Source organism: Oreochromis niloticus, linkage group LG6, assembly GCF_001858045.2.
Source record: "Oreochromis niloticus isolate F11D_XX linkage group LG6, O_niloticus_UMD_NMBU, whole genome shotgun sequence".
In the NCBI taxonomy this organism is placed as follows: domain Eukaryota; kingdom Metazoa; phylum Chordata; class Actinopteri; order Cichliformes; family Cichlidae; genus Oreochromis; species Oreochromis niloticus.
In genome coordinates, this window is record NC_031971.2 from 28,673,524 (window position 1) to 28,696,762 (window position 23,239).

The 23,239-nt window shown below is 43.2% G+C and overlaps 4 protein-coding genes across 6 annotated transcripts; 1 reads left to right on the plus strand and 3 right to left on the minus strand.

The window, feature by feature from the left end:
- Positions 1 to 957: 957 nt before the first annotated feature.
- On the minus strand, positions 958 to 2,870 carry LOC109202411 (uncharacterized). 3 transcript variants are annotated; one of them, XM_025908228.1, is made up of 4 exons: positions 2,609 to 2,870; positions 2,466 to 2,519; positions 2,243 to 2,353; positions 958 to 1,650 (listed from the first exon to the last, which is right to left on the minus strand). In XM_025908228.1, exons 3-4 carry the CDS (start codon positions 2,301 to 2,303, stop codon positions 1,088 to 1,090), a joined length of 624 nt encoding a protein of 207 aa, XP_025764013.1. In that variant the 5' UTR covers positions 2,304 to 2,353; positions 2,466 to 2,519; positions 2,609 to 2,870; the 3' UTR covers positions 958 to 1,087. The 3 variants fall into 3 exon arrangements, with proteins under 3 accessions (XP_025764013.1, XP_025764014.1, XP_019215259.1); XM_025908229.1 differs by lacking the exon at positions 2,609 to 2,870 and having other exon boundaries at positions 958 to 1,447; positions 1,528 to 1,650; positions 2,466 to 2,586; XM_019359714.2 differs by lacking the exon at positions 2,609 to 2,870 and having other exon boundaries at positions 2,466 to 2,586.
- A 2,913-nt stretch (positions 2,871 to 5,783) lies between these two features.
- LOC109202502 (flocculation protein FLO11-like) lies at positions 5,784 to 10,754 on the minus strand. Its single transcript, XM_019360168.1, has 3 exons — positions 8,008 to 10,754; positions 7,100 to 7,548; positions 5,784 to 5,934 (listed from the first exon to the last, which is right to left on the minus strand). The coding sequence occupies exons 1-3, from the start codon at positions 10,639 to 10,641 to the stop codon at positions 5,784 to 5,786; spliced, it is 3,234 nt and encodes a 1,077-aa protein (XP_019215713.1). The 5' UTR covers positions 10,642 to 10,754.
- Positions 10,755 to 17,647: 6,893 nt separating this feature from the next.
- On the plus strand, positions 17,648 to 18,817 carry LOC109202503 (von Willebrand factor A domain-containing protein 7-like). Its single transcript, XM_019360169.1, has 5 exons — positions 17,648 to 17,738; positions 17,957 to 18,042; positions 18,158 to 18,251; positions 18,398 to 18,526; positions 18,627 to 18,817. The coding sequence occupies exons 1-5, from the start codon at positions 17,648 to 17,650 to the stop codon at positions 18,815 to 18,817; spliced, it is 591 nt and encodes a 196-aa protein (XP_019215714.1).
- A 733-nt stretch (positions 18,818 to 19,550) lies between these two features.
- On the minus strand, positions 19,551 to 22,179 carry LOC102081770 (von Willebrand factor A domain-containing protein 7). Its single transcript, XM_025908220.1, has 7 exons — positions 22,020 to 22,179; positions 21,477 to 21,562; positions 21,268 to 21,361; positions 20,959 to 21,087; positions 20,677 to 20,863; positions 20,038 to 20,207; positions 19,551 to 19,802 (listed from the first exon to the last, which is right to left on the minus strand). Exons 1-7 carry the CDS (start codon positions 22,177 to 22,179, stop codon positions 19,627 to 19,629), a joined length of 1,002 nt encoding a protein of 333 aa, XP_025764005.1. The 3' UTR covers positions 19,551 to 19,626.
- Between the last annotated feature and the right edge of the window lie 1,060 nt (positions 22,180 to 23,239).

Consider the following 23,239-nt stretch of genomic DNA (forward strand, 5'->3'; position numbering starts at 1 on the left):
GGGCCCACAAAAGATTTGTTACATTATGCCCATAAACAACATGTTTTTATAGAAATCATTGTGACACAAAATATTTAGATTCTTGTTTCACAATTTGCATGAACTCAAAATCTTTAGAGTTTCATATTTATAAAGTATCGCTAATAATACATTTATACCATTGTATGAGCTACACTTCTTGTAAAAAATGATTGGAAACGCGTTTGAAAAAGCTCCTACTGTGAGGGCGCACACACTCACTCTCACAGACGCACACACACACACACACGCAGAGAGAGAGAGAGAGGGGGAGATCATTAATACAAAGGATTGGAGTCGGTTTTGGATTTTCACTTGTTGATGGCTTTAATATGAACAGTCACATAAAATTCATTCCAATTTTTTGCCTTTGCTTCAATTAGGATGTTTCTTTAAATCTACAACACCTTCCTTTTCAAAAAGTTTACTGACATAGTAAAGAAGTAGCTAGGGACCTCAGTGAGTATGAGCAACAATAGCTTAAGGACACTATGTCCAATAAAGAGGAATTCATCATCTGCAGTTCGTGAAAAAGCGCAATATTAAAAACAATTCAGCAGACCCTCAGAGTGCGGATACAAACTGTTTTCAGCTGTAGAGGTAGAGGTACACTTTATGCACTTATCAACATATAGTTTAGAGGCTTGCATTAGAGTGTTTTGGTGCTTGAGCCTCTTTTATTTAGCATGGCTGTACCATTGTGAATGTAGCTATATAAATAAATACGCTCAAGAGTCTATCGTATGTTTGTCATGCAACTAAAAATTCGAAAATATATTTTTAAATCAGTAACTTTGCAAATTTAGAGGATTTGTTTTCGGACAACATATGTGTCACATTTTAAACAGGGTTTGTATAATCAGCACTGACATACAGACATTTATGCGCTGGGTATAACAGACATGCTTACCGTGTGAAAGGCCCCACCGATGTCTTGGAGCAGAGAAACACACTGTATTGTTGCTTTTCTCTATTGTATAAGCAAAGTCGACCGCGAATGACTAAGATGTCGGTGTTGACATGTCTTTTTATTTCATTCACACAGACAATGAATACTGAACAACATACATTAAACCAGGTGTCTCCCAGCCCAGTAGTTACCAATCATGCGAAGCATGGCTGGTTTAACACGACAGGCATAACGACTTGCTTCTAGCAGCTGTGCAATATTGTCGTTAATTGCGCATACTATATGTTGTGATGATCTCAGTTCAGTCATGGTGTGTTCTGCAATCCTGCTGAATTGTGTTTTAGTCCCATCGACTGTGTACGAGCGTACAAACAGGCGAATGGCAGGGATGAATCGGAATGTCTTGAGCCTCAGCATCACATCGTCGTAGTAGGTGTCAAAGTAATACTCGGGCAGTTCGAGCAAACAGCTGTGTTGCACCTGACTGGGTTGAGCTGTTCGACATCCGTAGCATGTTTCCTGTAGAAAGGCGTTTAATGCCAACATCACCAGGTGATGGGTTGCAAGCTTGATGTCGATAATGGTTTCCTCACACAGACCTGATCCTGTAGGATCCTGCAGCAGCTGAGGAGAGGGGGGAGGAGGTGGTGGGGTCTGGAATAGCAGCGCAGGCGGTGGGGAGTCTGGCGAGTCTGAGAGGTCCCACGCTTGCATGTCTCGCTCTGAAAATGGGAACAATAAAAAAGATTTTATATTTTGTTGCATAGATACACACACACACACACTCTCACACACACACACACACACACTCTCACACACACACACACACACACACACTCTCTCACACACACACACACACACACTCTCTCACACACACACACACACACACACACATATATTTATGCCACTGTATAAAACCATATCCTTAAACCATGTAGTGCGGCTCTTCTATGCTCAGAGAGTAAGGATTTAACCTCCAGTTTTCAACCCCTCTGGCACCAACAAGACTTTCCCTGTCATCACATACCCTGAGAATAATAAAGTCATCGGGTCTACGGTTAAAACGATCAGCCTCGCACTGTAAAGCTCAGGGCCTGTTGGACTGTTCCACTGGGAAACATGACTTGTGACTCCCCCCAAACACTCCCTCACCACAATCTACGCGAAGTATAACTGCTCCGCTGTTATATTTAACGGTATACACATACCTATTACTGCCTTGCTATTCTAACTTAAATTTAGACCCATCTACGACGTTTTTACAGCGTTGCTTTTTACGATGAGGGCATCGGGTACATACACCTGTACACGTACCTAGAGCTTCTGTGGCTTGGACGATGTTCTGACTGTTCATCATGGTTGATCCCGACGTCATCCTGCACTCCTTAGTTAGAGGTGTTGTTTGCCCTATATAGCTTTGTGATCCTGTAGAAAGAATGAGAAATACGCATTTTAATGTTATTATGTGTGAAACAGGTAAGATTGCTTCTAAACAATGAGGCACAAGCTGTTTTGTGTGAGAAGAAGAAGCACAAACCTTGTGTAAGTGGCCCGTGGGGTGTCCCAGTGTGCCAAGTTCCTAAAAATCAGGCTTTTGTTTAGAAGAGAAAACAGTTTGAATATTTTTTGATATACAGTCGTATAAATTTAAGAATCCGTTAATAGTCTTGTTTTACCTACCATATATGTTGTCCATGTTAAAAAGAAGGCTCTTAGGTTTGTTGTCCGTGCTGATGAACGAAGTGTTATGCTCTCAAGGGTCGTTGTAAAGGGTTAGTGTGGCTTATTAGGGCATTTTTATATAGGTGGGGCTTGTTTCAGGTGACCTCTGAGATGCAGAGATAAAGGTGAAACCTGTTTGGAGGATCGGATGGTCAGTAGAAAGGTGGCTCCGCTGGACCTCTGACATAAGATAAAGGAGACTGTTTGTATTGAAAACTATGGATGTACAGTTGAGATGCTCTTGATAAGGATGACCTCTTCTGCTGCCTATAGGGGGTCTAACTGTTGCAGAGTTAAGAATCTGAAGTATCAGAGCAGGAATGCCTGCTGTTTGTGGTATTCTGTTTGAAACTATTAGCCTGTGTGTGTTTCAGAGCACTAAAGAAAAAAGCAAAATACCCCTAAACTAGTTAAATTAAATCATCTATGTCTAAATAACAGAGCTCTGAGACCTATACAATCCTTTAAAACAGAGTTTAATTAAAACACATAATGGTTTCATTAAATAAAACGCTATTAAACACATGCAAACACATATGACCTCTGAACTCACAAGCATGTACAAAGTCCGTTCACGCGCACACATGAACGCGGAGGGGGATAGGGGAGGGGGGATGCGGGTGGGGGTGGGTGGGTGGGTGGGGCAAAAAAGCTGCAGGTATAATACTACTAATTATTATTACTCTCTGTCTCTTCCATACCTTGTCTTTGGCCTGTCTTCCTTGCCTTACCCCTAACCAGTTGCAGCAGATAGCTACCCTTTGCTGAGCCTGGTTCTGAAGTTTCCACCGCTTAAAAGAATTTTTTTCCTTCCCACTGTCCCCAAAGTGCTACTTCATATGGGGTTATTGTGACTGTTGTTATACTTTTCTCTGATTTCCGTATATTATTGTAGGGTCTTTACCTTAAAGCACCTTGAGGCAACTGTTGTTCTGAATTGGAGCTTTAAAAATAACATTGATGTGACTGAATGTAATTATTGATTGTATTTCCTCTTTGCACTGCAAGTAATTACACAAATAAACCTATGTGTATAAACAATGACCCCCACCCCCAAAAAATTAGAATGACCCCAATTTTTGTATCTGTTTCTCTTGCTCCAGACTACATCCAATTATAAAGCTAAACTACTTACAGACTGATCTATTTCTTTAATTGAAAAGAGTCTTCATAGATTCATAGGATTCTTGAATTCCTGGATTCATATGACAGCTGCGTGACAGATTGGCAACCTCTTAAAAAATTGTTGCTTTGATATAAACAACTATCCACACACTCTCATGGAAGAAGGTTCTTATGACTATAGATTGATGAGACACAGCACAAATACTAGCCAGAGGGGAAAAATCATCATCATGCTAATTGCCACCTGAGATTGGGTACAAAGCTCCAAGTAAGATGGAAGAAGGAGTGTTGATTGCAAGAGATACTGACTTGAAAGACTGGATCATGGTGAAGATTGAAACCAGGACCCTCGGTAGTATTTTACCGGGATTACGGAAAGTACCCTGTCTACTAGATGATGTGAATGCAGCACTGTGGACAATTCCTACTGCGACCATTACAGAGTAATCAGTTGATCTCCACTGACAGGAACATCAGGAAGAAGGAACACGAGAAGCTCAAGAAGTACCCAGGACTCAGAGAAGAACTCGAGAAAATGTGGAGAGTGAAGGTAACAGTGGTCCCAGTGGTAATCGGAGCACTAGGTCCAGTGACCCTCAAACTAGGCAAGGGGCTCCAGCAGGTCCCAGGAACAACAGCTGAGATCTCTGTCCAGAAGAGCGCAGTCTTAGGAACAGGTAAGATACTGCTAGGACCTTCAAGCTCCCAGGACTCTGGTAGAGGATCTGAGCTTGAAGGATAAAGACCGTTTCAAGCTTTTAATTATAAGGCTGTTTTTGATGCATTTGTTTCATTTACCTTTTACTTCTTACACAGTCAGGTTGTGCCCTTCTCCCATATGCTGTTCCAGTATTGCTCCATATATCTTTCATTTTATTTATTGATCTATTTTTCAATTTATTAAGAAGGTTCACAAAACATTATTTTCTGCCAGTTATTTCATGCTTATGGCTTTAAAACCCTTTATAATTATTTTTTCCTCTCCTCCAGGTGTATCTCAGACTTCCAGTCAGTCCAGTGGTCCTTTGGCATCTGTCATCACAACAGGAAACTTGCGTTGTTTAAGCCTCAACACTGATAATGAAACGGGCCTATGGCAACTCAGTGTTAGCTCAAGTAACCCTTACTTAGTTAAAGTCTCAGGTCAGTATTGTGAAAGCTCATTTTTAGGCTCTGAGTTACATGAGATGTTTTTTTAAATTGTAGTTTTAAATAAATAGTTAAATTATTATTATAAATATTAAATTGTTTAAAACTAGTTATGTACTAGGTCTGTTTCTGCTGTTGAACTTACATACCTTCTGAACTATTTTGTGTGTCAGGTCAAAGTTATGTGAACTTCATTTATAACTTTGTCGAAGAGCATGAGGGAGCCCATGGGGACTTCAGTCTAAAAGAAAGACGCGCTCTCTCGGGTCAGGCTACTTTTATGGTGACTGTTTGTTCATTTTCATAGTTGGTGAAGTTCTCTTGTGGAAGAAAATGTTTCTACATTGTCCACAGAATAATCTCTGTCTTGAAAATGTTATTACTCTGTCTCCCAAAAGCGTATACTCCATCATGTTATAGTCAGTAAAGTTCAACCTAAACTATTCTGTCCTGTTTACTTTTTTTATTTGAAAGCTGACTTTAATTATAGTTAAATGAGATGTTTTTAAAAGATTTTATTTACTAGGTCTGTGCCTATTACTGAACTTGAATACTCCATACTTGCATATTCGGCTTCTGATCTGTTTTGTGCTTGTCAGGTCAAAGTTCAGTGAACTTCATTTATAACCTTTTGTCTCCCCAGAGTCAGCATCGGAAGTCCTCACATCACCGCTGAGCATAGCACAGACACTGCATGTCTCTACCAATCGCGAACGCACCCTTACACACAATTCACACCAATTCATTCCTAGAATCAAGGGGTGCGTCAGGTGAGCACTAACCGCAGCCCTCAGTCTATGTGTTTTGCCCATTTATTAACTTTCCACCATGCACACACCTAACCTCCACACACTCTGCTTCAGACAGTGCCTCCTGCTGAACCAGAGTTTGGTGGACAAGGGTCTGAATGCAGCCCCAGTCTACCAAGGCCTAGCAGGTGCAGAAACTTCTCCTTGGGGCTGGGAATGGCAAATTTCCTGCCACTGACCCTGGCTGTGGCGCAAGGTGATCTTTAGTCAGGGTAACGGCAGTTTCAGGGCTTGTCTGCTGATGACAGCAGACCCACTCTTTCTGGCCGGTGGCTTTTCCAAAAATTGTTGCTGCACAATCATGTTTAGCAGTTCCACCTCTTGTTCAGCAGGCCCATTCCTCAGCTATCCAATGGCGCATCTCCACTGTGGCTTGGAAAACCTACAGAAAAGACTGGGGGTCGACCCAGGACATCCATGATCAAAAAACAGGAATTTTCTGGCACTTATTATGTTTCTGGCTTTAAAATGTTAATCTTTGCCTAAGTCCACTTCCAACTACTAAGAAATGTTACAGTGTGACCATTAGGAAATGTAGTCTTCAATATTTGCACACACAACTGTCATGAACCGGCTGTGTGGAGGCAGATGAGGACCCAAACGCAAAACTCACAGAAACCGAAGATGAACTCAAAAACGCTGCTTTATTGCAGGTCTTACAAAGTAACAGAACTAAACTGGGTAAACTAAACTGAGGACCGAGGGAACACAGAGAGACACACAGGTTCGGGGAGGAGACATTGACGACGCGACACTGAACAGAGAAAGACATGCACATAAATACACAGAGGGTTAACGAGGGAAGTGGGAGCACACGGGGAACACAGCTGACACAGATAATCATAACGAGACATGGCAGGGGTAAACAACACTGACGGGAGACTATCAAAGTAAAACAGGAAGTACGCAGAGGTGCAGACAGGAGGAGAGAGAGGACGGGGAGAACACAGGCATAGCGGGCTGGGGAAACATGGAATAAAACACAAGGAGGGGACACGGGGTTCACAGATACAGAGGGGCACACAGAGGGTAACCAAATACGGAACATTTTAACTGAACGACCCAGGAACTAATGCCTAAATAAAGAGAAAAATACAAAATGCACAAAAACTAAGAATACTGGGCCAACATGGCCCAGGACCATGACACCACCCCCCCCTCAAGGGCTGGCTCCCGACAGCCGAAACACGAGAACCAAAAGACAAGAAAAACAGAAAACAACCCACCCAGGGCGGGAGGCGGGGGACCAGGACGGAGGGATTGAAACCAAACGAAACACAAAGAGCATGATACCAAACTAGGTCCATAAGTACACAAAAATAGTTCAAAACAGGGAAGCAATGTCCATAAAGAACAGAAGGTCAACCCAGGGGGGCGACAGCAGAAAAGTTCAGCGTGGCTGTTCCGGGGGCCGGCCACATGAAAAGTGGCAGTGGCGGCAGAACAGGTCCGGAGGCCGACCGCGTGGAAGACGGCGACGGCTACAGAGTGGGTCCGGAGGCCGACTGCGTGGAAGACGGCGGCTCTCAAGCGTCGGGCGTACCGGTCGAGGCTTGGTGGGCACAGGACCAGACGAGGTGGGACCAGGCGCCGGACCAGGCGGAGCAGAAGCAGAAGCGGAAGCTGGAGCCGGACCAGGCGGAGCAGAAGCAGATGCGGAAGCTGGAGCCGGACCAGGCGAAGCTGATGCAGAGGCCGGACCAGGCGACGGTGAAGCTGATGCAGAGGCCGGACCAGGCGACGGTGAAGCTGATGCAGAGGCCGGACCAGGCGACGGTGAAGCTGATGCAGAGGCCGGACCAGGCGACGGTGAAGCTGATGCAGAGGCCGGACCAGGCGACGGTGAAGTGGACCCTCCAGCGGAAACTAGGAGCGGCTGGAGAGGTTCTCCTGAACCCCCAGCGGAGACGAGGAGCGGCTGGAGAGGTTCTCCTGAACCCCCAGCGGAGACGAGGAGCGGCTGGAGAGGTTCGCCTGAACCCCCAGCGGAGACGAGGAGGTGCTGGCCGGGCTGACCTGAGCCGCCAGCGGAGACGAGGGATGGCTGGAGAGGTTCTCCTGAACCCCCAGCGGAGACGAGGAGGTGCTGGCCGGGCTGACCAGAGCCGCCAGCGGAGACGAGGAGCGGCTGGAGAGGTTCTCCTGAACCCCCAGCGGAGACGAGGAGCGGCTGGAGAGGTTCACCTGAACCCCCAGCGGAGACGAGGAGGTGCTGGCCGGGCTGACCAGAGCCGCCAGCGGAGACGAGGAGCGGCTGGAGCGGTTCTCCTGAACCCCAGCGGAGACCAGGGATGGCTGGAGCGGTTCTCCTGAACCGCCAGCGAGAAGAGGTGCAGAGCCAGCAGGTGCGGAGACCTCTGGCTCAGTGGACGCTAACTGCAGCTGCACAGGGCACGCAGTCGGCTTGGGATGCAACGGCTGGGGCTGTGCAGTGCAAACAGTCTGTCCAAGCTTTGTCAGCACCACGCAGTCCTCAGCTGGCTGAGTGGGCTCACAAGAGCTTTCAGCAGAGGATGGCAGTGACTGAGCGGGTTGCAGAGCTACTAACTGAGCTGGTGACAGAGTTAATGACTGAGCTGATAACTGTGCAAGAGACTGAGCTGGTGACAAAACAGGAAACTGTGCTAATAACTGAGCTAATGACTGCGCTATGGACAAAAGTGCCAGTTGTAGTGGTGGTTGTAACAATGGCTGTAATGTTGGTGGATCAGCAGGTAGTTGAACTGGTGACTGAGCAGGTGTCTGACTCCTGGCTGCTCTCTGGGGAACAGGAACGGGTACAGGGCCTGGCCGAACACCAGCCATCCCCACCCGAGGAACAGATACGGGTGCAGGGACGAACTGGGCTCTTGCAGCCTTAACCCTGGGAGCCGGCGTAGGTGCAGGACCTAGCTGGACCTCTGCTGCTCTCACCCGAGGAACTGAGACGGGTGCAGGAGTCGGCAGGGTCACAGCTGACCTCACCCGGGGAGCCGGAACAGGTGCTGGCAATGGCTGGGTGTCCATCAACCCCACCCGAGGAGCAGGTACGGGTGCCGGGATGAATGGAGCCTCTGCCAGGCTGGAGACAGAAGCAGGGACCAGCTGGACCTCAGCCACCCTCACCCGAGGAACTGATACGGGTGCAAGGGGAAGCTGGGCCCGAGCTGCCCTGGGTATAGGAACTGGAGGTGGAGAGCGAAGCACAGAAACAGTAACTGGGTAAACTAGGTTAATGGTGCCAAACACAGTTTCAGCAAACCACGACTTATGGTGGGCTGGTTCAAGCAACTCTGCTGTACTTAAGTTGTCCATGTCATAATTAGCAGTCTTAGGAAGAGTGAGTTTAGGAGCAGTCACAGGCACTGGGGAATTCACACAAGTAGTGTCTGGATAACCTGGGTGTGAAGCAACACTACACACAGTTGTACGGGATGTAGCCCGAGACGTAGTACACACAGAGTCCATGAAACTTGGCCGAAAAGCATGGCGCACAGAGTTAAACTGACACGACCGGGGAACAGAAAAGTTAACCTGTGCAACGAGCTCTGCAGTGCTCAAACCAAATTCATTTGCCAGTGTATGTATAGCAGACAAAACCTTACGGCTCTTAACCTTAGCAGGCATGGAATACACAGTTTCAAGGAGTCCACAAGGAAAAACAGAAACAGTCTCATGCTTAGCAGGCACGGGAGAAGGCGAGGTTACCCAGGTAGTGTCCGAGTTAGCACTTTCGAGTTGTGGCACAGGAAAAACCAGAGCCTGAGAAACTGACGGAGCAACACTGGGAGTCACAGATACAAGAGCTGGTTTAAAGATTAAACTGTTCATAGCAGAGGAATGGCTAATAGTCTCTGTGTCACCTGGCTCAGGCAGAACGCTAGGAGTACACGGTAAATTGGCTTGCTCAGCAACACAGGCCTCATTCACAGTAACTCTTTGAGGAGCTGAGAGAGCAGTGGCTGGTTGAGAAGTTGGCTGAGCAATATCAGAAATGTCTAAAGACAAAACGGGCTGGAACATGAAACAGTCATTTGAAGGAGCATCACCTATAGAACACTCAGTCTCGGATGGTTTGTGCTCCACAGCATGCACTGTTACATCTAGAGCTGATGGTGGTGTGTGGCTGAGCTCAGACTGGGAAACCTCAAAACATACAGGCTGATTAAAACAGTTCTGCGGGGCTACAATGCTGGTAGCAGTATGTAGGTGAGTCTGGTGTAGGATAACAGTCCTTGGTTCAGCTAACTCCACAGGTAAAACATTCATACTGGCTAACTCAGAGGAAACACTGCGAGCAATGCAAGAATCTGATGGCTCAGGAACACAAAGGTCGCTGGTTAGGACAGCCGGTGAATAACTCGGCACGGAGGTGTCACTCGGAATAACGTCTTTAGAGTCCAAACACAGAGTGGCGGAGTTATCCGATTCAGGCAACACAATGGCGGGCAAAACAGAGTTACTCACAGTGGTGGATAAGTCCTGAAGTCTGGGATCAGAAAACTTGGGCTGAGTGAGTGACGCACAGTCACTCTCACCCACAAGTGAAGCCAGCTCAGCTGTACTTGGGCGACGGCGGCGTGAACGCCGTTTTCGTCGAGAAGAGGGAGGAGACGAGCCGGGCCGCGAATCCTCCAGCGGACCGGGCTGAACATCCTCCGACTCTTCATACTGGAGAGGCAGCTCCGGGCGGATACGTACGGTGGAGACGAGGAAGTCCTGGATGTGGGGGTGTAGCGCGCCGAATAGCCATGGGAGTCCGGACACCATCCTCTGTAAACGGATGGCTACGGTCTCCCGATATTCTTCCGCTGGCAGCGCTGCCCACTCCTGGCAGTGATACTCCACCGTGTAGATTAAATCCTCACGGAACTCAGCGGAGGGATTGTGAGCTGCTGGGTCCATGTCGTGGTCGCGTCGTACTGTCATGAACCGGCTGTGTGGAGGCAGATGAGGACCCAAACGCAAAACTCACAGAAACCGAAGATGAACTCAAAAACGCTGCTTTATTGCAGGTCTTACAAAGTAACAGAACTAAACTGGGTAAACTAAACTGAGGACTGAGGACTGAGGACCGAGGGAACACAGAGAGACACACAGGTTCGGGGAGGAGACATTGACGACGCGACACTGAACAGAGAAAGACATGCACATAAATACACAGAGGGTTAACGAGGGAAGTGGGAGCACACGGGGAACACAGCTGACACAGATAATCATAACGAGACATGGCAGGGGTAAACAACACTGACGGGAGACTATCAAAGTAAAACAGGAAGTACGCAGAGGTGCAGACAGGAGGAGAGAGAGGACGGGGAGAACACAGGCATAGCGGGCTGGGGAAACATGGAATAAAACACAAGGAGGGGACACGGGGTTCACAGATACAGAGGGGCACACAGAGGGTAACCAAATACGGAACATTTTAACTGAACGACCCAGGAACTAATGCCTAAATAAAGAGAAAAATACAAAATGCACAAAAACTAAGAATACTGGGCCAACATGGCCCAGGACCATGACACCAACAATTAAATATTTGCACATATAACAAGCTCAGTCGACTTTGAAGGTGTCAGTTTTAGAGCAGGGTACCCTGTCGGTCTTTGGTGGTGTATACTTGGTGTACACTCTAGATGAACTCAACAAATTTCCAGCCAGACTATCCAGAACATCAAAGATCAGACTCCTGTTTAACCTAAGCAGTGTATTCAATTCAATAATTCAATCTTAAGCATAATTTTAAGATTAGATTTAAAACATTACTTTTTTAAAAATAATATAGTTAGGGCTGGATCAGGTCCCTTAGTTACGCTTAGGTCTAGGCTGCTGGGGGCTTCCCATTATCCCACATAGCAAGCAGGTCTGGCCCGAACCTGGTATCAAGCCGGCACTGCTGGTTGTATGCCATCCAGATATGGGCCAGCCCTGGCATAGATGGCACTGTGTATGTGATGGCATGCCATAGCTGGCTCGACTGTGGTTTGGTTTCTGTGGCCCAGGTCCATAGAAAACAGGTCTGGCCCAGATCTGGTATCAAGCTGGCACTTCTGACTGACCAGTGTCATGGCAGAGTGTATATCAACCAGATATGGGCCATGTCTGCCAATGATGCCACTGTTTATGCAATAGCATGCCATATCTGGCCCGATTGTGGTTTGGTGTGTGTTCCCCAGGCCCATAGAAAACAGGTCTTCCCTGGATCCGGCATCAAGCTGGCACTTCTGACTGACTGGTGTGACGGCAGAGTGTATGTCAACCAGATGTGGGCCAGCTCTGGCAATGATGGCACTATTTATGTTCCTATTTTCCTATTTTAGTTAGAAGCTGGGTCTGCTGGGGTGGTAGCATCTCTGCCGGGGACAGGAAGAGACTGAACAGGCTGATCAGAAGGGCCAGCTCTGTTCTAGGATGCCCTCTGGACCCAGTGGAGGTGGTGAGTGACAGGTGGCTAAGCTGTCATCCCTGTTGGACAACATCTCCCACCCCATGCAGGAGACTGTGACAGCACTGAGCAGCTCCTTCAGTGGCAGGCTGCGGCACCCACGGTGTGGGACGGAGAGATTTCGCAGGTCTTTCCTCCCCACTGCTGTCAGACTCCACAACAAAGACTTAAACTGATCAAACACACACATCCACACATGTGCAATAACACTAAGTGCAATAATCTTTCCTGGCATCGTTGTATTTTTACTCAGTTGTATATAGCATTTGTATTCTATTTTTATCCTATTGTATATTTTATTCTATTTTATTCTATTCTGTACAGTTGTGTACTGTATTTATTCTTATTGTATTCTAATTTTTGCTTCATAACTTTTGCACTGTCCACTTCCTGCTGTGACAAAACAAATTTCCCACGTGTGGGACTAATAAAGCTTATCTTATCTTATCTTATCTTATCTTATCTTATCTTATCTTAAGACCCAAATGCCATGTTGCAATACTATACTGCTATGGTAGCCAATGTTACAAATGCAGATTTGACAGGTTTGTGAGTGTACACTTAATCCAAAACCTAGTGCGGGTTTACTCATGTTTATCACTGGGTGGCTGTAGCTCAGGAGGTAGAGCAAGGCACCTACTGATCGGAAAGCTAGTGGTTCAATCCCTGGCTCCTCTGGTCTGCATGTCAAGCGTGTGAATGAGTATGAATGTAATTAGGAAGCATTCAGTTTAGAGAAAGTGGGTGAATGTGGCATGTTGTATAGAGTGCTTTGAGTAATCTGGGAGAGTAGAAAATTCTATAAAAGAATCAGTCCATCCCTGTCTGAACAGAGTTTTGTCATGTTACTTTTGCACTATTATGTTCTGGCACATGTTGTTATCACATGGCTTGATTAAAGTACACATTAGGCTGACATCTGGGCCAGCACAGGACCAGCAGTGTGTCTGCAACTGGCCCGTGGCTGCACACAACTTACACAGAGGTGGCTCACACATGGGAGAGCACAAGGCCAGTTGCAGACACACTGCTGGTCCTGTGCTGGCCCATGTGTGGATTATCTCTGGCAAACCTGATCTGGGCCACCAAAGGGCCATCATTCTTTGCAGTATGTGGGCCACGTGTAAGCGCATTGTGTGGGCCAGATCCGGGCAATACCAATTGCACTGGGTATGAGTGTTTCTTTCTCAGTCACCTTTTTCACTCTCTATGTGTTTAGCAATTAATTATTATTACTCTCTGTCTCTTCCATACCTTGTCTTTGGCCTGTCTTCCTTGCCTTACCCCTAACCAGTTGCAACAGATAGCTACCCTTTGCTGAGCCTGGTTCTGAAGTTTCCACCGCTTAAAAGAATTTTTTTCCTTCCCACTGTCCCCAAAGTGCTTCTTCATATGGGGTTATTGTGACTGTTGTTGTACTTTTCTCTGATTTCCGTATATTATTGTAGGGTCTTTACCTTAAAGCACCTTGAGGCAACTGTTGTTCTGAATTGGAGCTTTAAAAATAAAATTGATGTGACTGAATGTAATTATTGATTGTATTTCCTCTTTGCACTGCAAGTAATTACACAAATAAACCTATGTGTATAAACAATGACCCCCACCCCAAAAAAATTAGAATGACCCCAATTTTTGTATCTGTTTCTCTTGCTCCAGACTACATCCAATTATAAAGCTAAACTACTTACAGACTGATCTATTTCTTTAATTGAAAAGAGTCTTCATAGATTCATAGGATTCTTGAATTCCTGGATTCATATGACAGCTGCGTGACAGATTGGCAACCTCTTAAAAAATTGTTGCTTTGATATAAACAACTATCCACACACTCTCACGGAAGAAGGTTTGTGGGCAGTGGCGTGTCTAGAAAATTTTTGTTGGGGGGGCCAGGTAGGGGCACAGATTTGGAGAAGGGTGGCAGATGTAATTTGCAGATAATGTTAAAAAAAAATTCTACCAACTGTTAACCATCATTCAATAACCCTGTAAACCTAATAACCGAATGCGCTTTTGACTCTTATTAGAATGAGGTTTTAACCACTACGGTGCAAAGTTTTTAGATACTGCGCTGATGAAGTAGAAAAGATACAATCAGTGCTTTGTCAGTGTTTATTCAGCATTCAAGGACAGCAATATTTGCATAGTATTTTTACTGACATATAGGGCACATATGTTTTGGGCAAAAACATTTTTGAATATTAAAATACAAACATTTTTAACATACAATTGCCAAATTAGCCAATGCAAAACTTTATCTGCCTATTAAAAAAAGAAGATAATCTTCTCACAAACTGGTGTTTGATTTTGAAACAGGGAAAAAGTGGGGAAACAAATAAAAAGACTAACATTTGAATAAAACCTGAAAGCAAGTAAATACTTTCTATGCTGCCTTATGGTAAACTTTGGTAATATTGATGTATAAAGAACAACACTGGCTGATGATGAAATACAGTCAGCTGGCATGGTGACACTGCCAGTATTAACCTGCAGGGCTGGACTGGGACAAAAAAAATCAGGCATTTTGACTACAATACCAGGTATTAAAGCCATAAAGCCTTTGAATGAAAACAAATTTCTATAAATTTTACGTCAGATAAAAACTTTGTTCGCAAGATTCAGATAGTTATTTAATAACAGCTAGACATTTTAAATGAGAATAAGAAAGAAAAGTATTTCTTTGTGCCCCCCTTCTCCCTGTTAATGCCCTACCTGGCCCCCTGGCATAACTTTGCTAGAAAAGGATCCTGGTGTTATTTGTCTCTCAGAAACAGTTCATAACTTCCCTTCAACTCATTCATGTGACCTGAAAGGTAAACCTGTTTCTCCATCACCTGTTCCCTCTCACCACGTATCCAAACCGACATCATGACCAGCAGCTTTTACAGCTGTGGCTCCAGCAAACATCAGCTGATACTAGAAATTAATATTAAATAAATTCTAACAACAGCTGATCAAGCTTAAAGGTGCTGCTGTTGTTTAGCGCAACATCCGCCGGTTTCCTCTTTCTGGCGCAAAGTGGGCGATAAACAAACAAGAGAGAAAAGCCGATCAGCTGATCATTGATCAGTTTCATGATTGAAGTAGCAACAGGAGAGAGAGGGGAGAGAATGAGAGGAGAAGAGGCAGCTGTGCAGCAAAGACACAGAATAACTCCAGCTTTGTGTCTTTTTTTCATTCTAGCTAAAGTACGGGACAAACTGCGTCTCTCTAGCTCAATATGAAATGTGTAATATTTTCTCTGAATGAGGGACCATTCCATTTTTTAAGGAGCCGTTGGCAACTCTACAAACTAACCTTATGAATAAAATAAAGTTCAACATCAGTTACATCATAGCACCCACCCAGCTGTATAGAAACTCCGTCATGCTAGCTAGTACGCAGTACGAGTTATTGTAACTGACTGTAAAACAGTCAGCACAACAAAAATAAACTCCACCTAAACTTGGTTTATATCTGACCCAGATAGACTGCAGGTCATAACTTCTTACCTGAAGTTCAGTTCACCTGACACTTGGACTGGCGGCTGCCTCGGGTCTCTCCTCCTGCCTCCGTTTCCGAATCTGTGGAAGCTACACCATAGCCACCACCAAACAACTGAGTTATTTTTACACATCGGCCAGCTCCACCTCCAATCCACCACCTCTCATTGTTCATGCCGTTACAAAAAAAAAAAAAAAATCATCAGCCCACCGGGCAAATGCCCGGTATGCCCGATGGCCAGTCCAGCTATGTTAACCTGTTAATCTTTCGCCGAAAAACTGTTTTCTGCAATGCTGTCTTTCATGCTTGGCTCTCCTACCTTTGCTAACATGACGCTCATAGCGCAGAAGCCGATGCTGCATTCACTTACACTCGGATATCTGAGCTGCACTGTGAAAACATAATCGTATATTTGATATTTCATTGACTTTTATTGTTTTCGCTTCGGGGTGGCACCTAGGGTGGCCAGTCTGGTTGGGGGGGGTGGCCTGTGCCCCCCCAGGCCACCCCGCTGGACACGCCACAGTTTGTGGGAGTTCTTCCATGAAATGTATCTACTTAACAGAGACAGAAATATGAGGAAAGAATAAGGGCAGACACCATGCAGTCTCAGATTCAGACACGGGCCTAGAGTTTAAACAGAAAACACTTGTGTATATATACAATATAATTAATATAAAAGTCTAATACTGAAGAAGTTCTAAAACTGCATACAACAAGAGAAGTTAACACAGGTAAGTAAAACTTATAGTTTATTGTATTATGTTGTTGGTAATGTTAAAAATATATTGCAATACATCTTAATTGTTTTCTACTATAAATATTTTTATATATTTTTAGTCTCTATTTCCCATGTATTTTATTATTTAATTTAATTATTTAATATACTAAAGAGCAAAATTCAATAAAAAAGCATTTATGCCAACACTTTTGAAAATATTCCATTGTGACATTCCTCTGTTTGCTAAAAATGTTTTTCTGTTTACTAGGCTGCTTTTTTGCATCTGTTTCTTTCTCTGGTGTTTTTACTGGCTAGATGTTTGGCTGTTTCTCATTCAATGCAAACTTCTCTGTGCTTGATCATATTTTCTGTTTCTGATAGCCCACTATAGAATATATGTTTAAACATCCATAAGAAGAAGTTAGCACAGTAAAGGTGTAGAGCCAGTATCTGTTTTACTTTTTTTTTTTTACTTTTTTTTCCAGCATTACCCTCCTACCCTGTTGCTTTTTGACCATGACTACCAGGCAGTCAGTCATGCTTCTGGTGGTGCTGGTCCTCTCCCTCCCAGGTCTTATTCATAGCTTTAAACCACTCTTCAAGTCGAATTCTTTCACCCACCGTGACATTACACGAATAGCAGTACTTCGAAAGACAGCAGAGGTCTGCCGAGATATCGCTGCTTCTAAAGGACTGGACTTCAATCTGATTGTGAGTTAGAAACAAAGCAAGAACAGTGATCCATCTGTGAATATGCATAATTCAAATTCTAATGTTCTTGAGTGGAGAAGTATATCAGTCAGCCGCAACATGAATTACATTCTTCTTCTTACAGTTCAATGTTGTGCTATAAAACCTTGTGTCCTACTATTCATTTTGATGTCACTTTCCATCTGCATACATAATAAAAAAGATCCTGGTGGATTTGGCCCAAGCAAGCCCAATCAACAGAGACCACATTGCTGACAGTAGGTTAGGGTTAGTTGCTTGGTCAATGCATCAGTGGGTCAGAGCTGCTTTGGTGCTGCTATTTACCATATTAGGCACACATTTTGCTGATCATCATTGCTGATGATGAGATAAGACAAGACTACTCTTACCTTTAGTGCAATAGTTAGTACAAATTTTGGTTAACATGAGAGTAACATCTTTAAGTAGTTGTAATATACAACTTTCTTGTCTCCAGATTGATAACAATTTGTCAGCTGGCAAGGTGCAAAAGGCCTGTTTGTCTACAGATACATCCACCATCAAGTTTGAAACGGCCATTGCTGCTATGTACCTCAGCAATGCAGCAGTGGACCAGATTTTTTTTGCTGAGTGCAGCGCGCCATTTTGACGATGAGACCTTCCACAGAGGACGGGATATCATCACTGAAGGTACCTCAAAGCTTGTCAATAATAGTTTAATAATTAACATAACAATATTATACTATGTATAACTAACTCGTGAAAATAGATCTATAGTATTCAACTGCCCAATGAAAAAAAGTGTTTCGATTTTTTTTAAATGGTTTGGTAAATAACAGAAAATTAAAATACAAAATGCTACACTATTGCAGCTTCTATCTAATAATCTGTTGTATTTTAATAATAAGGTGTTTCTGCGGTGAAGGCCCATGCTAAGCTAGAAAACTATTTCAGAGGGAGGTTGTCTCTAGGGCAAATCTGTCACACCCTGCAGGTACTGATACTTTATTTACTGCTAATTTGTTAAGAATGTTATATGACAGCATAGCATAAGTAAAACGAAATGCAAAAGTGATATTCTAAATTTGTTTCATTTTCTGTATGTCAAGGACTTCTACAGCCACAGTAACTGGGTGGAGCTGGGAAATAAAGCTCCATACAGTGCTCTGATCAGACCTGACCAACCTCTTAAGAACCTGGCAGGTAGGCGCCCTCCACCCACTGTCTGTGTTTAGAGATGAGAATTGCAGTTTAAATATGATCTAGATTAAACTTGCAGTAGTATTTGTAATGTTTATTTTTAAAATATAAATCAATATTTTTTACTGTGTCATTTGATATTGCTACAGGACAAAATACGCCAACTTGCAGAAGTTGTGTAGGAGAGAACTGTACCAACAACATTCTGCCTGATGTGCTGAACCAGGGACTTCTGACTTCAGGCTACTTCGGCATTTTCTTCTCATCAAAACCCACAGGTAACTTGGAGAAATCATCTGTTTTGGTGTTCTATGATAAGGACTTTGTATTTTTTCAATATCTCTTGATAATATGATAAAATGTTATCCCTATTCAAAGGTAAATGCAGTCACGGTGGATCTGCTGACCGCACAAGCCAAAAGGATCCAGTAGGAGGGATCAATAAGGATACAATTGATTCCAGTCATGGCTTCCGTCACAATGAAGCAGCTAATCTGGCTATTCATGCCACTATGGAGCTTCTGGAGGATGTCAGATTAGCTGCTGGAGACACAAACTTCATGAGGTAAAGCTAGCTCTCAAGTGTCACACAAGAGGAAACAAATGTGGGGAAAATGGAGCTAAAGCACAGGATAAAAAACACCCACTAAAGCCTGTGCCTCCTGCTTTTTATGGAATTGATAATTATTTTTAGATTAGATTCAGATGGGGGGGGGGGGGTGTAAGAATATTTTTAGTTTGTCTGAGGTATTTCTGTGCATGCTTTTCTGCATCTCAAATACAGATGTTGTAGACTGCCACCGTTTCTGTCCAGTTTCTAGTGGCCCTTTTCTTAGCTTCAATCTTAGCTGACAGAGGAGTGTCAGACGCTGTGGTCCTCTGTTGCTGTAGACAGTCTACTTCAAGGTTTGAGGTGTTGTGCGTTCAAAGATGGTCTCCTACATTATGAGTGTTTATTTCCTTCTTATTCGCCTAAAGCACTCTGGCCTCTGGTCTCTTGTATCCTCTGACATCAACAAGACATTTCTACCCACTGGATATTACCATCTCAGTAAACACTGGAGATGGTTATGTGACACAATCAAAGTCGATCAGCAGTTTTCTGAAGCACTCAGACCAACTTGTCTGGCATCAACAACCGAGCCACGTTCTAACTCACTTAAATCACCTTTCTCTCCTTTTCTGATGCTCGGTTAAAACTTCAGACCATCTTGGACATGTCTACATGCCTAAATACATGGGGTTCATGCAATGTGACCTGATAGTTAGATAGTTGTTTTAATAAAGATAAAAAATACAGTCTGAGTGAAAAGTGGCATTTCTGGCCACCTCAACAGCACGTGTTTAATAATAAAAGGTCATTTTGATAATACTGTCTCTATACTTTACCATTTTTTTCTCCCAAATCAAATAAGTAGAAAACAGTCCATTGTGTTGTCACCTGCAGTCCAGACAAGGCCATTTCTGGGGTATCTCCTCCTCCTTCCGCAGTCAAACTGTTCATCTGTCCTTTGAAGACGTCTGCATTAGATGTCATAACTATCGGTCCAAAATCTGCACATAGAATACATAACATTAAAAAAAAGTTCAAAGTGATGCATTTGCTCTGTTAAAGATTTGCTACAAACACAACTGCTATTATATTCTCATTCATATGGAAGACTAAAAAACAAAGAAAATTAACTCCCAATTTAAGTCTATAATAATGTGATAATTATTATACAAGATTATTTTCAAACAACATCTTTTCTATGCAATAAAGCACAAATTCAGCCTGTAAATGATCTACCTGGGTCATTGAAAGGTACCAATATATAACCAGAGGGTTCCTGTCCTGTTCCCCTTTTTCTGTCAATGATCTCAAAAGAAACCCTCTTTGCTTCATCAATGTCATCACTCATACTTCCTGTTGTGTCTATGACAAAACACAACACAGGAGACTGGGAGAGGCCCATCAGTCTGTAGAAACAAACATGAGAAAAAACCCCTGAATATTTAATATTTTACCCATTTTCATATTATTGATGAAATTTCTTTGAAACTATCATTTCATTGATGCTTAATTCATCTGCTGGAAAAAATCCACTTATCAGCCACTTTATTAGGACCACTTGTTTAACTTCTTGTTAACACAGCTGTCTAACTATCAGGTCACATTGCATCAACCCCATGCATTTAGGCATGTAGACATGTCCAAGATGATCTGAAGTTTAAATCGAGCATCAGAATAGAGGAGAGAAAGGTGATTTAAGTGGCAAGGTTGTTGATGCCAGACAAGTTGGTCTGAGTGCTTCAGAAACTATTGCCACTATTTGGATTTTCCCAAATACATCTGCAGTGTTTTCAGAGATGGCAATTTTCACTGAGCTTCAGCTCCATTTCCCCCACATTTGTTTCCTCTTGTGTGACACTTGAGAGCTAGCTTTACCTCATGAAGTTTGTGTCTCCAGCAGCTAATCTGACATCCTCCAGAAGCTCCATAGTGGCACGAATAGCCAGATTAGCTGCTTCATTGTGACGGAAGCCATGACTGGAATCAAGTGTATCCTTATTGATCTCTCCCACTGGATCTTTCCTGCTTGTGCGGTCAAAGAATCCACCGTGACTGCATTTACCTTGAAATAACGTTTTTATCATGTCATCAAAAAATATTCACAAAATACAAAGGCTTTAACACAACACACCTGAACAGACAATTTCTTCATGTTACCTGTGGGTTTTGATGAGAATATAATGCTGAAGTAGCCTGAAGTCAGAAGTCCCTGGTTCTGCACGTCAGGCAGAATGTTGTTGGTACAGTTCTCTCCTACACAATTTCTGCATGTTGGAGTATTTCGTCCTGTAGCAATATCAAATAACAGAAATTAAAATGTGATAGGTGTATTAAAAAGTCAAACTTCTAACTAATAATTCTGCTGAGAATACTACTTAACAGTTTTAAAATCAATTTTAAAACATTGCAACTATTACTTGAAATCGTGCATAGTAATCATTAAGTAGCATGAAAAAAATGCCATACCTGCCAAGTTCTCAAGAGGTTGGTCAGGTCTGATCAGAGCACTGTATGGAGCTTTATTTCCCAGCTCTACCCAGTTACTGTGGCTGTAGAAGTCCTTGACATACAGAAAATGAAACAAATTTAGAATATCACTTTTACATTTTGTTTTAATTATACAATGCTATCATCTAACATTCTTAACAAATTAGCAGTAAATAAAGTATCAGTACCTGTAGAGTGTGACAGATTTGCCCTAGAGACAACCTCCCTCTGAAATAGTTTTCTAACTTAGCATGGGCCTTCACTGCAGAAACACCTTGTTATCAAAATACAAAAGATTATTAGATACAAGCTGCAATAGTTTAGCTGGCACTGCAAAATCTGAATTACATCACCCATCTTTACCCACTCAAAGCAGTGTTACAGTGTAGGTGTGTGAATGTTTGAATTTGGGACTTCTAACTGACAGACAAGTCTTGTTTGTTGAGTACTAAAGTAATCTGTTACATCACTTTCCTTCCCTAGATATAGAACTTTCAAGTATGTAAGACTTTTGTGGGAATTGCTACAAACCTTGTTGAAATTAATGAGAAATGTTACAAAAATTCTTTCTAGATTTCTGTTTTTTTCTGTTATTTACCAAACCCTAATTCTAAACACTTTTCTTTATTAGGCTGTTGAATTCTATAGATCTGTATTCACATGAGTTAGTTATACATAGTATAACATTATTATTTTCATTATTAAAGTATTATTGACAAGCTTTGAGGTACCTTCAGTGATGATATCCCGTCCTCCCTGGAAGGTCTCATCGTCAAAATGGCGCGCTGCACTCAGCGGGAAAATCTGGTCCACTGCTGCATTGCTGAGGTACATAGAAGCAATGGCAGTTTCAAACTTGATGGTGGAAACGAAAGATGTGAAGGCATCCATAGACGAACAGGCCCTTTGCACCTTGCCAGCTGGCAAGTTGTTATCAATCTGGAAACAAGAAATTTATATTACAACTGCTTAAACATATTAATTTTATGTCAACCAAAATTTGTAGTAACTATTGCACTAAAGGTGAGAGTAGTCTTGACTCATCATCAGCAAAATTTGTGCCTAATATGGTACATAGCACTAAAGTGCAGGTGCCACTGGTGACACCAAAGCTGCTGACCTACTTATGCATTGACCAAGCAACTAACCCTAACCTTCTGTCACCTACTGTGGCCTCTGTTGATTGGGCTTGCTTGAGCACAATCCAACAGGATCTTTGTTATTATGCATGTGGGTGGATGTGTCAATGTGACACCAACATGAATAGTTGGCTTTTATAGCACAACATTAAACTGTAAGAAGAAGGATATGCTTCATGTTGTGTCTGACTGATGTATTTCTCCACTCAACAACATTAGAATGTGAATAATGTATATTCTTTAAGTAGTGTTAAACACGAAGCAAAGCACAGATGCATCACTGTTCTTGCTGTGTTTCTAACTCACAATCAGATTGAAGTCCAGTCCTTTAGAAGCAGCGATATCTCGGCAGACCTCTGCTGTCTTTTGAAGGACTGCTATACGTGTGATTTCACGGTGGGTGAAAGAATTTGAGTTGAAGAGTGGTTTAAAGCTATGAATTAGACCTGGGAGGGAGAGGACCAGCACCACCAGAAGCATGACTGACTGCCTGGTACTCCTAGTCGAGCAGGAGGGCCGGATGGTAATGCTGAAAGAAAAAGAAATCCTGATGGAAACTGCCTGTGAACCTTTAAACCAGTTTTTACGTTGGTTTTAGGATTAATTAAATTTTTTTCTGCCAGAAACCAAAAGACTACGATCAAGCACAGAGACTGTATTTGCAGATAATGTAAAGTGCAACTATTAAACACATGAGAAAGAAAGAGAAGTAAAAGTAAGCGGAAATAAGACAAGTCATGTTTGAGTTTATTAAACAGATTAATGCTATTAACATCAGCACTACATCATAGGATAATTTTTACACTGGACCT